The sequence below is a fragment of the Protopterus annectens genome, chromosome 1.part0 (assembly GCF_019279795.1).
Source record: "Protopterus annectens isolate FY-2018-M chromosome 1.part0, PAN1.0, whole genome shotgun sequence".
NCBI lineage: Eukaryota > Metazoa > Chordata > Ceratodontiformes > Protopteridae > Protopterus > Protopterus annectens.
This window is the reverse complement of record NC_056725.1, coordinates 1,256,629,475-1,256,642,349: the sequence shown is the minus strand read 5'-3', so window position 1 is coordinate 1,256,642,349 and position 12,875 is coordinate 1,256,629,475. Positions and strand designations below refer to the sequence as shown.

Here is a 12,875-nt window from a genome sequence, read left to right as displayed (position 1 = left end):
GTAGAGCATGTTGCTGCAGAACAGATAGGGCAAGGCTTCTACACCAAACTTTTTCTGGTGCTCAAAAAAGAGGACACTTGGCGCCCCGTCCTTGATCTATCCATTCTAAACACCTTCCTGGTGATCCCAAAATTCAAAATGCTCACCCTTCAGCAGCTGCTACCCATGCTCTCCAAGGATGCTTGGCTAGCCACCCTAGATCTAAAAGAGCCCTACCTCCACATTCCTATCAGGGAATGATGCAGGAAATATCTCTGCTTCAGGGCAGGATCTCAACACTTTCAGTTCTCTGTCCCTTTGGGTTATCTACTGCTCCCAGAGTTTTCACAACATGTCTGCCTCCATCCATTGCCTTTGGCAGACAACCAGCTATCCAAATTTACCCATACTTACGCAACGGCCTTATTCAGGCAGACAGCCAGGAAAAGCTTCTCAAGCACCTCGCCTTTGTAAAGACCCTACTAACCTCCCTAGGGTACGCAGTCAATGAAAAGAAATCCAAACAGGTGCCCACCCAAAGGATAATCTTCCTGGGAGCAAGTGTGGACACACCATCCCAAATGGCATACCTTACACCAGAGAAACAAATATTCCTGACAGCCTACTTCTCTCAACTAGCCACCAGGCCCCAGCTGTCTGCAAGGAAGATCCTGCAAGCTCTGGGGTTCATGGCATCTTGCATAGTAATCATTCCATATGCCAGACTGCATATGAGGAAACTTCAGTGGTACCTAAAGAGCCTTTGGTGTCAACACTCTCAAGACCTGGAGACTATTCTACCTATAATTCCTTGCCTCAGAAAGGATTTTCTTTGGTGGGCAACAGCATACTCCCACAACAAGGGACTGCCCTTCTCCCCACCCCTGCCATCCAGACCCTCATGGGGTGCACACCTGGACGGCAGGTGCATACAGGGTCAATGGAGCCCACAGCAAATCCCTCTGCACATCAGTCTAAAAGGGATGATAGCTGTGCAGCATGCCTTCAAACCCCTTCTCTCTCCAGGGGTTCTCCTGATCAATACAGACAACACCACTGTGATGTGGTACATCAGCAAGCAGGGAGGGACTCATTCCTACCCTGTGTGCAGGCTGGCCATGACCCTTTGGCTTACAGCCTCTTCCGTGCAACTACACCTGTTAGCACAATACCTACCAGGCTCTCTCAACTCTCTGGCAGACCAATTAAGCAGAAATCGTCTGGATCCACATGAGTGGCAACTCAACAGAAGTACCTTCACCCTAATAACTCAGAAATGGGGAACCCCGAAGGTCGACCTCTTTGCCTCCCACACCAACCATAAGCTCAGCAAATTCTGCACCAGGGAGCATCACTGCGTGGCTTGGAAAGTGAATGTCCTGTCCTTCCCCTGGGTCAATCTATCAGTCTATGCCTTTCCCTCCCCTTCCTGTCATCCCAAGGGTACTGCTCAAAATAAAGGAGGAAAAACCAAGGACCATTCTTACAGCTCCAGACTGGCCCCAACAACACTGGTACCCCTTGCTGCACAGCCTGTCCCCACTGCCTCCATGGCATCTTCCTCCAATTCCAAACTTCCTGACCCAGAAGGAAGGGGAATTCATGTATCCCCAATTGCAGACACTCAATTTGGCAGCTTGGCTTATTCCTTAACCACAAACCAATCTGCCATCCTCAGTAAACAGGTTCTGGATGTTATTCATGAGGCCAGATGTTCTAGCACCAGAAAGTCTTATGCAGAATGGAAAAAGTTCTGCACCTGGATCCAGGCTAAGGGAGCCAGTATGGCACAGCCCTCTATCCCTCTCATCCTGGATTATTTAGCTAACCTACTACCCTCTCTTTCTCCTCTACAAAAATTCATGCCTCTGCTATTTCTGCTCATTTTCCTACTAAGCAGACCCTTTTCTCACACCCCTTGATCAAACAGTTCCTCAGAGGGGCTAGCAACCTGAGGTCCCCCAGAAGGGCACCAACACCAGCTTGGGACCTTAACTTTGTCTTAGAAAAGCTCACCCTGCCCCCTTTCGAACCAGCTTCTTCTGCAGAGTTAACATTTCTCTCCTGGAAGACAGTATTCCTTCTGGCCATCACTTCAGCCAGAAGAGTCTCTGAGCTGCAAGCACTCACGACTGTGGAATCCTTCATCATCTTCCATGCAGACAGGATATCCCTCAGAACTAACCCATCCTTCATGCCGAAGGTGGTGTCCAATATGGCTCTCAACGAATCCGTTCATTTGCCCACCTTCTTTCCTAATCCCCAGAACAAGGGGGAAAGGATTCTTCACTCTCTAGATGTGCACAGACAGCTCAGATTCTGTCTGGACAGGACCAAATCCTTCAGAAAGTCTGATCAATTGCTGGTTAGCTTTGCTACAGGGGCAGAAGGCAAAGCCATCTCCAAACAAACCATTTCCAAATGGATAGCACACTGCATCCATTTCTGCTACAAACAGCATGGAAAGCCTCCTCCCCCAAGGGGATCAGGACACACTCCACCAGAGCAGCCTCCACCTCTGTAGCTTTCCTCAGAGGAGTCCCCACCAGGGACATCATGGAGGCTGCCACCTGGACATCTGTTCACACTTTTATCAAGTATTACCACCTGCCTCTCTTCTCCAAATCCAGGGCAGGGTTTGCCTCAGCAGTTTTGCAGGGCATCCTGGCCAGCCCCTAGTTTCCTTGACTGCCTCCACCCATTTCCTCAGCTTTGGGAATCTACCCAAATGTGATGACTGCAGCAGTGAAACATGAAGAACATAGTACAGTTGTGTACACTTACCATAAATGTAGATGTTCGAGTGTATTCACTGTTGCAGTCCTGGTTTCCCTCCCTCCATCCCCCTTTCTTCTCTTTCTCCTTTTATTGCCATTCTTCCTTGCTGTTCTCCTTTCCTTACAAGGGACATATTGCTATTTATTTTCCAGTGGTGGGGTTTTTCCACCAGAACCTGGCCTCCTACTTTGGGGGCTCCTGACAGGTTAGGGCAAGAAAAACTAATGTAATGGTGTTGGCTGCCTTTCTTTATACTACTGACGACATGACATCAGTCCTCAAGCGACAGCAACTGATCCAGAAATACTAAGTCTCTGATATTCGGGCTGGATGAGGGCTACCCTGGCAGGGATAACCCAAATGTGATGACTGCAACAGTGAATACACTCGAACATCTACATTTATGGTAAGTGTACACAACTGTACTTTTCCTCACTTGTTCCATCCTGGCAGTAGTCTTGAGGCTTTAGTCAAAGTACCTGTCACTGATGTCAGCGTCGACAGCATGTCTATGGTGTTGATGTCAGCGCTGCGGTTATTGAGGTTAACTCGTTCAATGTCAGATTTGCTGTTGATGTTAGTGGCCTTGATGTCACTGCTGTCACTGTCTAGAGGCACTTTGGCCTTGATGTTGGAGGTTGACCCATTAAGGTTGAGCGTAATATCATTGTTGTAGCTGCTGCTGAACTCGGTTGGGGCAGCTTTCTAACTTTCATGTTTGAGACTCTTGATGTTGGTCCTAAAGTCAGTGGGTTTGTTGTCTAAGACTCGCTAGGAGTTGGCATTGTTTGGCTTCAGCCTTTGATAGCAGGATTTAGTACCTTTATTCTCTAGTGCTGTGTCACTACCTGATGTTTCCATCATAAATGCAAACTGTTTTACATGTGCCATCTTTATTGCCACTGCTTTCACTGACTTCGGCCTTAGCAACAGACACTTCTTTACATTGGCATGTAGCTGTTCCACTTTTTGGTCAACAAGTGATAGGGACAAGGAACCTTTTGTGTGTTAGACATCTACTCCACATCCAACTTCTCTACCACTTTTGAACCTTATTCAAACATCAGAAGGAAGCATATGTGCAAAAGAAAGATGTGGATTCTCTTTCAGTGTCTCCACCCCTCATACCAAGGACAAAGAGGCAATTGATTCAGGACCAACCCCCATGACCTCATATTTGAGAAGTTACTTCAGATAAGACAGAGCGGGAGGTGATACACTGACCTGTCCACAAAGGGTCTGGTAAAAGGCTTTCCAGATCCCTAACCTTCTTCTTTGGTGGTCCCTCTTTGGTGGTCCCTCATTTAGACAAAATTATTCAGTTTTAGTTAAGTCTGCATGCGCACTCTTGGTTGTGTGCCATAGAGGAATAAAGTACTGACTATGGCCTACCTGGTGTGAGTTCATGTAGCAGTAGGGGTGCTAGAGGAGCTGTGTAAGGAGAGTGGGAGCAAGCAGCCAGTGCCAGGTCATCCTCAATAGGTGAAGGTTTGGTGGTTTCAGTCAGTGGCTGCAGCTGCATTCGGCAAGCAGAAGCTTGCTATCAGTAGTAACAGAGTACAGACAGGAGATATGAGCTTAGTGTCTACCAAGTCAGTGATGGTGGCCCCTGATTATAGAGTGTGGGTGGTATCTTGCACTAAGAGGGAGGGCATACTGGTTGTAAGCTATGATATGAGTACTCCATGTCAGCCACCAGCAGGTGTCATTTTTGTATAGAGGGGCCCTGCAGGTTGCAGCGATGATGGCTTCACTGCTGACTTTCTAGGTGGGTGGTTGGCAGAGCAAGGGAAGGGTAAGTAAGTTGATTTCTTTTGAGTCTTGCCTGGTCTTTGGGAATTATAGTGAACACTGCAAAGCCCAAATGGAATTCTCTCAAAAGCTAGCCTTCATTTGATCTACCGTAGGCACTGGGTCTTATGGCAGCAACTATTGTACATGGTTCCATTTGCCAGACTGTACCTGAGAGGTTTTCAGTGGACCTTGAAAATTCAGTCATCATAGCAGATTCTGTGACACAGCACACCAAGATCGGCAGGACTTCCACATTGCATCTGACATAGTAGCTTTGCACTCTAAACCTAACTCTGGGCAGTTTATTCCAAATCCCCATTCCTGTAGTGGCCATCACCACATATGCAACTGCCCTCTGGTGTGTGTGTGTGTGGGGGGGCATTAAGGGCAGGTGTATGGTCACAAACAGATGCCAGTCTGCCTGTCAGTATTCTGGCGATGGGGCAGTCCTTCTTGTATTGTAGGCATTTCAGGACTCCTTGCCCCATTGTGCTGTAGCCATCCACACAAACAAAATGGCAATGGTTTGTTGTATAAAAAAGCAATGTTTAACTCACTCCTTCCCACCTGTGTTGATAAATGATAAGGTTATATAGACTTTGTCAGTAGGATGCTTTCTTATTGCCAGTCATATTCTTGGGGAAAACAGCTTTTAAGCAGGCAAGTGCAACTGCTGGTCACTCTTGCTTCAGGAGTGGTCCCTCAGTCTTTTAGCAGCATGGAAGTTTTTCTGTAACTGGGACAAGCTTTGCTGCAGTCTTTTTGCAATTTTGACCAATGGCAACTGCAGCAATGACTTTTCCCTCATCCCTTCCTTGGGAAAATACCCCACTGATGCTGTCATCTGGACCTCCCCCCAAGGCAACTTTACATGTTTTCCCCATTTCCCTTTATTCTGTAAATAATACTGAAAGTGAGTTACATCAAGTCCAAAATCATTGTCATAACCTTGTTTTTGGTGTCAAGTATGGTTTCCTCTGTTCAGGCCTCATCTTCTGGAGATGTTTTGCATGAAGCCATTCTAAAACTTCTTGACCCATCAGTCACACAAGTCTCATCCAGACTTCCCTTGTGTCCACCTTAAGGCATGCTTTCTCAGGTTCAGGTAATGGACAAGGACTCTTTATACCATGAGTAGGTAGCCCAGCTACCTACCTCAGCCCAGAGCCCTAATACTAGGGAAATATAGAAACGTAAGTGAATATAATTTTCTGTACTGGCTAATTCAAAAGGTTTAGATCATCATCTTGACCATCCTTTTTCAGATCTTTTACACAAGATTAAGATATTCTTCTGTTAAAGTCCACCCTGATGCCATTTCTGATTTTCATCAAGTTTTCAAGTCTTATCATTGTCATCTTTTAAAATAAGGTTTTTCTGAGAGGTACTTTCCTTATCAGTCTCCTTTTAATGATCTTATCACTCCATGGCAGAACTGTAATTAGGGCAGGGTGAAGGAGACAGTTGCCTAGATGCAAAGTGTTAGGGGACATGATCATCGGGTGCCGATCGTGCAAGAGTGCAGTGCTGCATTTGCTGTCACAGCTGAAGAGCAGATCCACTCTGTGTGTGGTGATTTAACTGTAGCAGTCTGATTTTTATACATTTAAAGCAAAATATTTGCTACAGTTTTAAAGCAGAATATCTTGTTTTTTTTTGGGGGGGGTGAATGTACAGGGCACCAGATGTCCTAACTATGGGTCTGCTCCCTGGAATTTTGTATTAACTGTTAGAGAAATTTATTCTTCTGGCCTCTGAACCAGCTACTATACCAGAGTTGAATTTTGAATACTGGCAAACTTAAAGCAGAAGTGTTTCTGAAACACAAGCATTGTGTGTGAATCTTTTGTATTTGATTTTTTTTTTCATAAGACTGAGCATCATTGAGAACAAACCTGTCATTTATGCCTAAGGTAACTACTTTAGCAAACCTCAATAAATTTATTAGGCTACCTGTATTCTTTCTTAACTATTCCCAACAGAGATGAAAATTTGTTACAGTGTACAGTTCACAGACAGCTCATTTTTATGGATACAGTCTAATTTTTAAGGAACGACTCATAATTATTTATTTTCTTGTAAGAAATTGGGTATTACTGTATCTGAAGTTATTTTATTCAGATGGTTGATTTTATTGATTATTGTATTTATTTTTTAATGAAAGATGCAGAAACCCTTGCCTTCTGTACCTAGAGAACAATGGCAACCTCTCTGTCACTTTTCAGAAGTGCATCCTTAGATGGTATTTGTGTAGCAGTTTGTGGGCTTCATTAAATGCTTTCACAAAGCAAGTCAAGCTGGTTGTATTCTTATATAATCTTCCATTAAAAGCCACAATTATCTGAGAGGTATTCTATATATAATCTTCAGTTAAAGGCCACAATTATCCAAGGGGCATTTCCACAAAGGTGACCATTCAGGAGGGTAAGTGTGGAATTCTGTCCTCCTGCTTATGTACATACCATAATATTAAATCTGGATGAAATGCTCCATCTTCATGAACATATCCACCTCTTTTTCTGACACCCTCTCGCTGACATGATCTAGGTGTTGTTTTTCTTATTCAGATATGTTCTGCACCAACTTAGTGTTGCATGGCAGAGATCTGGTGGTATGTTTTGCAAAGCATTATGGATAACGGATGGACAGGTAGTTTAGACAAGTTTCAGATGCTGAGCTGCTTGATGTCTAATAGCATTAGTTCTAGTTTTAATGAGGATGAACATGCTCATCCAGATGTAATGCTATGGAAAGTACATGACTTTTGTGTACACAGGCTGGAGCAGCTTGGACTAAGTGAATTTAGTACAGACAACCAAATATTCATGAACAGAATATGCAGAATTATCATAGCTGTGCACAAAGAAATCTGATCAATCTTTGTAAACAAAAATAGGAAATAGCATTGAGAAAATATCTTCAAATAAGCTTTTACTGTGCTCATGGTATAGACACTTAATTTTAATTTAAAAAAAAACAACAGCAGCAAACAAGGCCTAAAAATCTATTAATAAATCTAGCCCCTAATGCCTTCTAAGCAAGTTTCAAAAATGCTTTAAAAGTTGCGATATACAGAAAACCAGAGACCCACCAAAATTGAAGACATCTGACAGAATCATTACACAGAATATACATAATAATGAAATCAGGAAATCACTTTTTCCAGTTCAGTTCTTAATATTAGGTCCATAAGGAGACATAATGTTATGCTGCAATAAGAAACATTTCCTTATACCTTTTAGGACTTTTTTAGTGTTGTAATCGGTACAGCAGGATTGTCTGTAACAAAACACAATCCTAGCTTTTAAATAATGATATTCTTTGCTTAAATATAATTAAAATGTTTTACCATTTGACCGTTACTTGCTTTATTTTTAAATACTGGAGCAATGTTCCTTCAAACTAGTTCAAAAATGTATTTTCTGTTTCACCAAATTATTTCGTTCCGTAAGGGCATTAAATCACAATAACAACATTAACAGTCAAAAATTAAGATTACATCATTTTAATTTTAATTTATGTCCATTAGCAATAACAAAATTATCCATCACTATAAAATAGCTTTGTACTACCATATCTTGGACACGTCTTCGCTGGGTCTTTATTAAATTATCGAACGGAACGAATGTCGAACAGCCAGATTATCGAAAGTACAATTCATCGAGTTCTGGTTTGTGGGATTGGGGTGCAGTGAAGATCGGGAATTTTGCCCTTTCCTCACTGTAGTGCGATCTCGCAGTTGGTATATATAATTAGCTGGGGGTGTGGGGGGCTGCACCCCTCACAAAACCAAGTAATGTGAACGGCACTTTCGATATTTCAGCCGTTCGACATTCATTCCGTTCGATAATTTAATATAGACCCTCTTCCCCTTCCAAAGGAAATCACAAACTTTCTAGATATAATTTTATGCCATTTTGATTATACCAGGGCAGCAACGATTTTTGTTATATTTTCCACACCAGAGCCACTGCTTGTCTTTGACTCTCTCTCCATCTGTGTCTTTGGCCCTCACTATCATAAAGGACATAAGGAGAGGATAGGTAGCAGGATGATACACCTGTTGGGTTTAATTTTGAACCTTCTGAATGAGGAGGTTGGGTTCAAGTGGTCATGGGCAAAAATTCAGCAGTCAGAAAATTTTTAAGTTTTTTCAGGGTGCAAACTTCCTACAGCTACATGTGGTGGTGGTGGGGAACTTCACCTCTTACACCCTACTTTATTTTATGTTCTAACTCAGATTGCACACCTGTATGGAAAATGCATATCCCCCCCCCCAGGTTATGCAGTTTTGTCATATAAATAAGTGCACAAGTTTTTTTTTTTTCAAGTAGTTGCCTGTTTTGTCTTCAGTCATTTGAATCTGAGCTTTTTGATTCCAGACTACAAAGACTTGTGTCCCAGGGTTTTCTGTACTGTTATGGAGTAGGGGATATTAACAAGAATGCTGTTGGCTGATGTAGGCAGGGACAGTCCTTGCCAGGTCCTTCTAGAATGATTTTGCGGAAGTCAGTGTTTAACCGCATGTCATTTATACAGTCAAAGAAAATGTTTAAAATATTGATACAGTTTTGCCTGTTAAAACTATAATATAATTAATATTGTTTCTTTTTATTTCTTCTGCAGCAGCAGTTTTTATGACTGAATCCATACAAATGTGAGCTTGGAGTCTGTGAACAATGCACCAGTACCCGGACCTGTGATGTCAGCCACAAGTTCCAGTTCCCAGTGCATATTCTAATTTTTTCCCACATATAGATTGTGTAGCACAGCTGTGAATGTGTACCTTAGAAATGTACTAATTTAGCTGTTATTCCCCTCCCCAGCCTAATCTGAATTTGTGTGCTTGGAGTATTCCTGTTTTACAATTTGAATGACAGCCGTATGTAAATGATGCGTTTTCCAGTGCTCTTCTCTACCTGTCTCATGGGGGCAGATTATGCAGCTGTTTGTGTGTTGTGACCAATCCGAAGCAGTGTGTATGTATTTCAGAGTTTTTTGTATATAGAATTTTCATGAAAGTTCCCAGGAAGATTCTGTTTTCTCTGTATATCTGTTAAAAGCTTAAAATGTGAAACTGTCAACAAGTCATATGAAAATGATTGTGCACAGAACCTTCCAGCCCTTATGATTAGTTTTTTTTTATTTGACAGATACTTTCCATTTGAAAGGCTGAATCTGCTGTGCAAATATATATATTTTTTGTGTTGCTTTTCAAATTATTTATAAGTCTTCAGAGTAATATAAAGGCTAAGCTTCCATTGTTTTATGCTTCTCTCAGTAATCTCAATTTACCTTGGAGGGAAACACCTATATATATTTCATAATTTTTCTTTATTCTTTTTAATTGTATTATATTTTAATTATATTCTGTAGATTTTACATTTAAAATAGCATATTTATAAACTGTTGCAGTTGCACTGAAAGAAAAAAGTGAAAGACAGTATGGTGTAGTCTTTCACTTGAGACTGTGGAAGGCGAACCTTCACAGCCCTGTTATTGTGAAAAGGGATACTTGAGTACTGCAGCAGTATTTGCTGCAAGTGTCTGCAGTCCAAACACAGATGCATATTTTTGTTATTTAGTTTTTGAAACATTCCATTTGCTTTTGTTGCATGTTTGTGTTTGTTTTTGATATATTGCCACATCCTCCTGTCTCTCTAATGTGACCTAATACTGTCATCTCCAAAATATATATATATACATTTCTTGTCTTTATTATTGAATACAAGCTGTGTTTTTCTGTTTCTGTTGGATTTTTGTTGTCAAACTGTTTGCTTTGTTTTAAGACTTTGATGCATAAAAGAAACCACTGTTGATCAGTGTTACTAATTGGCTTATCAGCTGTTTTGTTAATCACCTCCATGGCTGGAAAAAAATATTCCCATAGGTCTTTTCAGATGTACTGTATAATCTACGTATTGTATCATTTAAAGTGACCGTATTTGCATTTGTTGAGGGAAAGTACACTACAGAGACATAATTCTAAAAAAATGTTTTTTGTTTGTTTATTGGTTTAAACCCAGTGCATGTGTGCCCTCTGAGATGCAATAAACAGAACAAAGTCAGTACAGATTTATATCAAGGCTCTTTATTGCATGAGGAACTTGGCTATCAGACTGTAATGATGGTGCTTACTGACACACTGTCTCTTCATATATCAGTATCGATATCTATATCACTCTTAGTCAATCTGTCTATCTGTCTGTCTTTGTTTCTGTCTGGCTTCCTGATGAGATGATTTTGCTGTAGTATAACAAATATGGCTGTGGATACTTCTATGATTAACAACAATAATACTGATGATTTTTTCAAGGACTATTTTTCTTAGAAGTGAAAATATGCCATTGATAAACACAATTGCTTTTTAACTCATTCCCTTCAATATAACTCTTTTCAGCTTGTATTCTAACTTCTAATGAGTGTGGCCTGAGCTGTTCAAAAAATTAAGTTGTTGCCTCACATTTCAAACAAGTGTTCATGTCAGTAGAACCGTAAATGTTACTAGAAAACTGTATGGCAAACTACTCGGTGCAAAGTAATCTTTACAGTGGTTTGTTCATTCAGTTCTAAGTCTTGAACTAGATTTTATAAGCCTCAATAAACACAGTAAATATGAATTTCTGTGATGCTGTATAAACAGATTATGGTACTCGAGTAACCATTCAAGCAACATACATACTGCCAGCAACATTTTCTTCATACAGCTGCGAGCTCTCATATGAGGCTAAGCACTTCTGTCAGTGTTACTTAAATTTTGGCATATTTAGAGAAATGTTAATATTATTGCAATACAGATAGTGTACACATGATAATCAATTAATCTGTTTAGCTCTACTAGACAGATAAATATCAATTTAGTTGTTTGCCATTATGGAAGCTTCTATTACCTTGTACTTAGCATGGTTTTGGAATTATTGTTGCAAATATGAGCAAACAATATGTATTTGTTTTCTGTCTGTGTGTAATCTATCCATCTATGTCTGTGTTTATTAGCTGATGATCTGTATAAGTGGGCTGGTCCATGGACCTGTTTTAGCCTTGACCCTGGACACAAGTGCAAGATGTGTCTATCTTTGTGTGCATGTAGATAGGTAGATAGACAGATAAATAGATATGAGCAATGTAGCCAGTCCAGGTGCAAGAAAAAAACATGCAGACAGAAGGAGAGCATGCAGACTTCACACAGATTGAGCAGAAGCCAAGATTGAAACCTGATTAAGTTGAGGCAGATCTTACTGCTGAGACGCCACACTACACATATACCCTTTATATTTATTTGATTGTTGAATGCAGCAAGACAGTTTACTTGGATGATAGTTGTGAAACGGATATTGCTGATAGGAGTGATACATTTATCCCTCCCTGATTGTTGTAGTGTTTTGTTGTGCATGTGTGGGACAGTCTGTTATATCCTTGCAGCAGCTCCTTCTCTTGTTAGGTCTTGCCCAGATGGGTTGTTTCTATATGCTGTCTGTATTTCTTTCCTGTTTTGCTAGGAATGGATTGCACCCTCATACCAGGCCTTCTGTATGCTGGCTAAATCTTTTGATGTCCTGATGGTATGTTTTTAGGCAAAATCCCCCACTAGAAATTCTAATAATCCAAACTGAGTATCAAATTTACACAACATCCTGGTGGCACTGTTCAACTTTAGGAGTCTAAATAAAAATATGGCAGAAGCTGAGGCTGTCTTGTAAATCTAACACACATATTTGTGCAGTAAATTTGACATATGTGTAGTGTAGTGATATCAGTCACTCCCTGCTAGGGTTTAGTGACTACTGAGAAGTGTTTGTATTTGTCAGAAACACCATTATCTCTTGTCAGATTATCCACTATCCTAACTTGGTGCTCCTAGAGATCTAAATCATCCTTAACAAGTCAGCTGTTACTTCATTGTTGCTACAGTTTCCTTTCAGTATCGACTAAAGATCATGGAAGTTCTATTATCGCTATTGAGGGGTTAAATATCAAACCAGATACATTTTTGCTAGGGGACTTTAGTTATACAAGTATTGATTGATGCACTTAAACCTCTGAAAGTTGATAATACCGCATGCTGCAGAAAGTTGAAAAACTAGCCACTAGAGGCTGTAATATATTCACCTGGTCCTTATTGACCTAGCTGTGGCCTGTAGCCCAACCCTGCTTAAATCTGAGCACATATCAGTCATTTCACCCACCACCACCAAATGAAACCATCTGTGGGGACATCTCCAGGGCAAACCTACTTCAGCTTCTAGAAGACCTAGGCAAAATTCCCAATAAACTGGTGAAAATGGACCCAACTGAGAGGGCTGCCATATTCATGTCTGACTTTT

The 12,875-nt window shown here is 41.0% G+C and overlaps 1 protein-coding gene across 18 annotated transcripts in view; it reads left to right on the top strand.

The window, feature by feature from the left end:
- SNAP91 (synaptosome associated protein 91) overlaps positions 1 to 10,630 on the top strand; it is a 2,005,574-nt gene extending 1,994,944 nt beyond the window's left edge. For 17 of the 18 annotated variants that reach the window (XM_044066094.1, XM_044066049.1, XM_044066072.1 and 14 more), the window contains one exon: positions 9,178 to 10,630. In XM_044066094.1, coding sequence (XP_043922029.1) covers positions 9,178 to 9,192 — 15 coding nt within the window. In that variant the 3' untranslated portion in view covers positions 9,193 to 10,630. The remainder of the gene's footprint in view (positions 1 to 9,177) is intronic. The other variant, XM_044066041.1, reaches the window with a different exon arrangement.
- Positions 10,631 to 12,875: the final 2,245 nt, after the last annotated feature.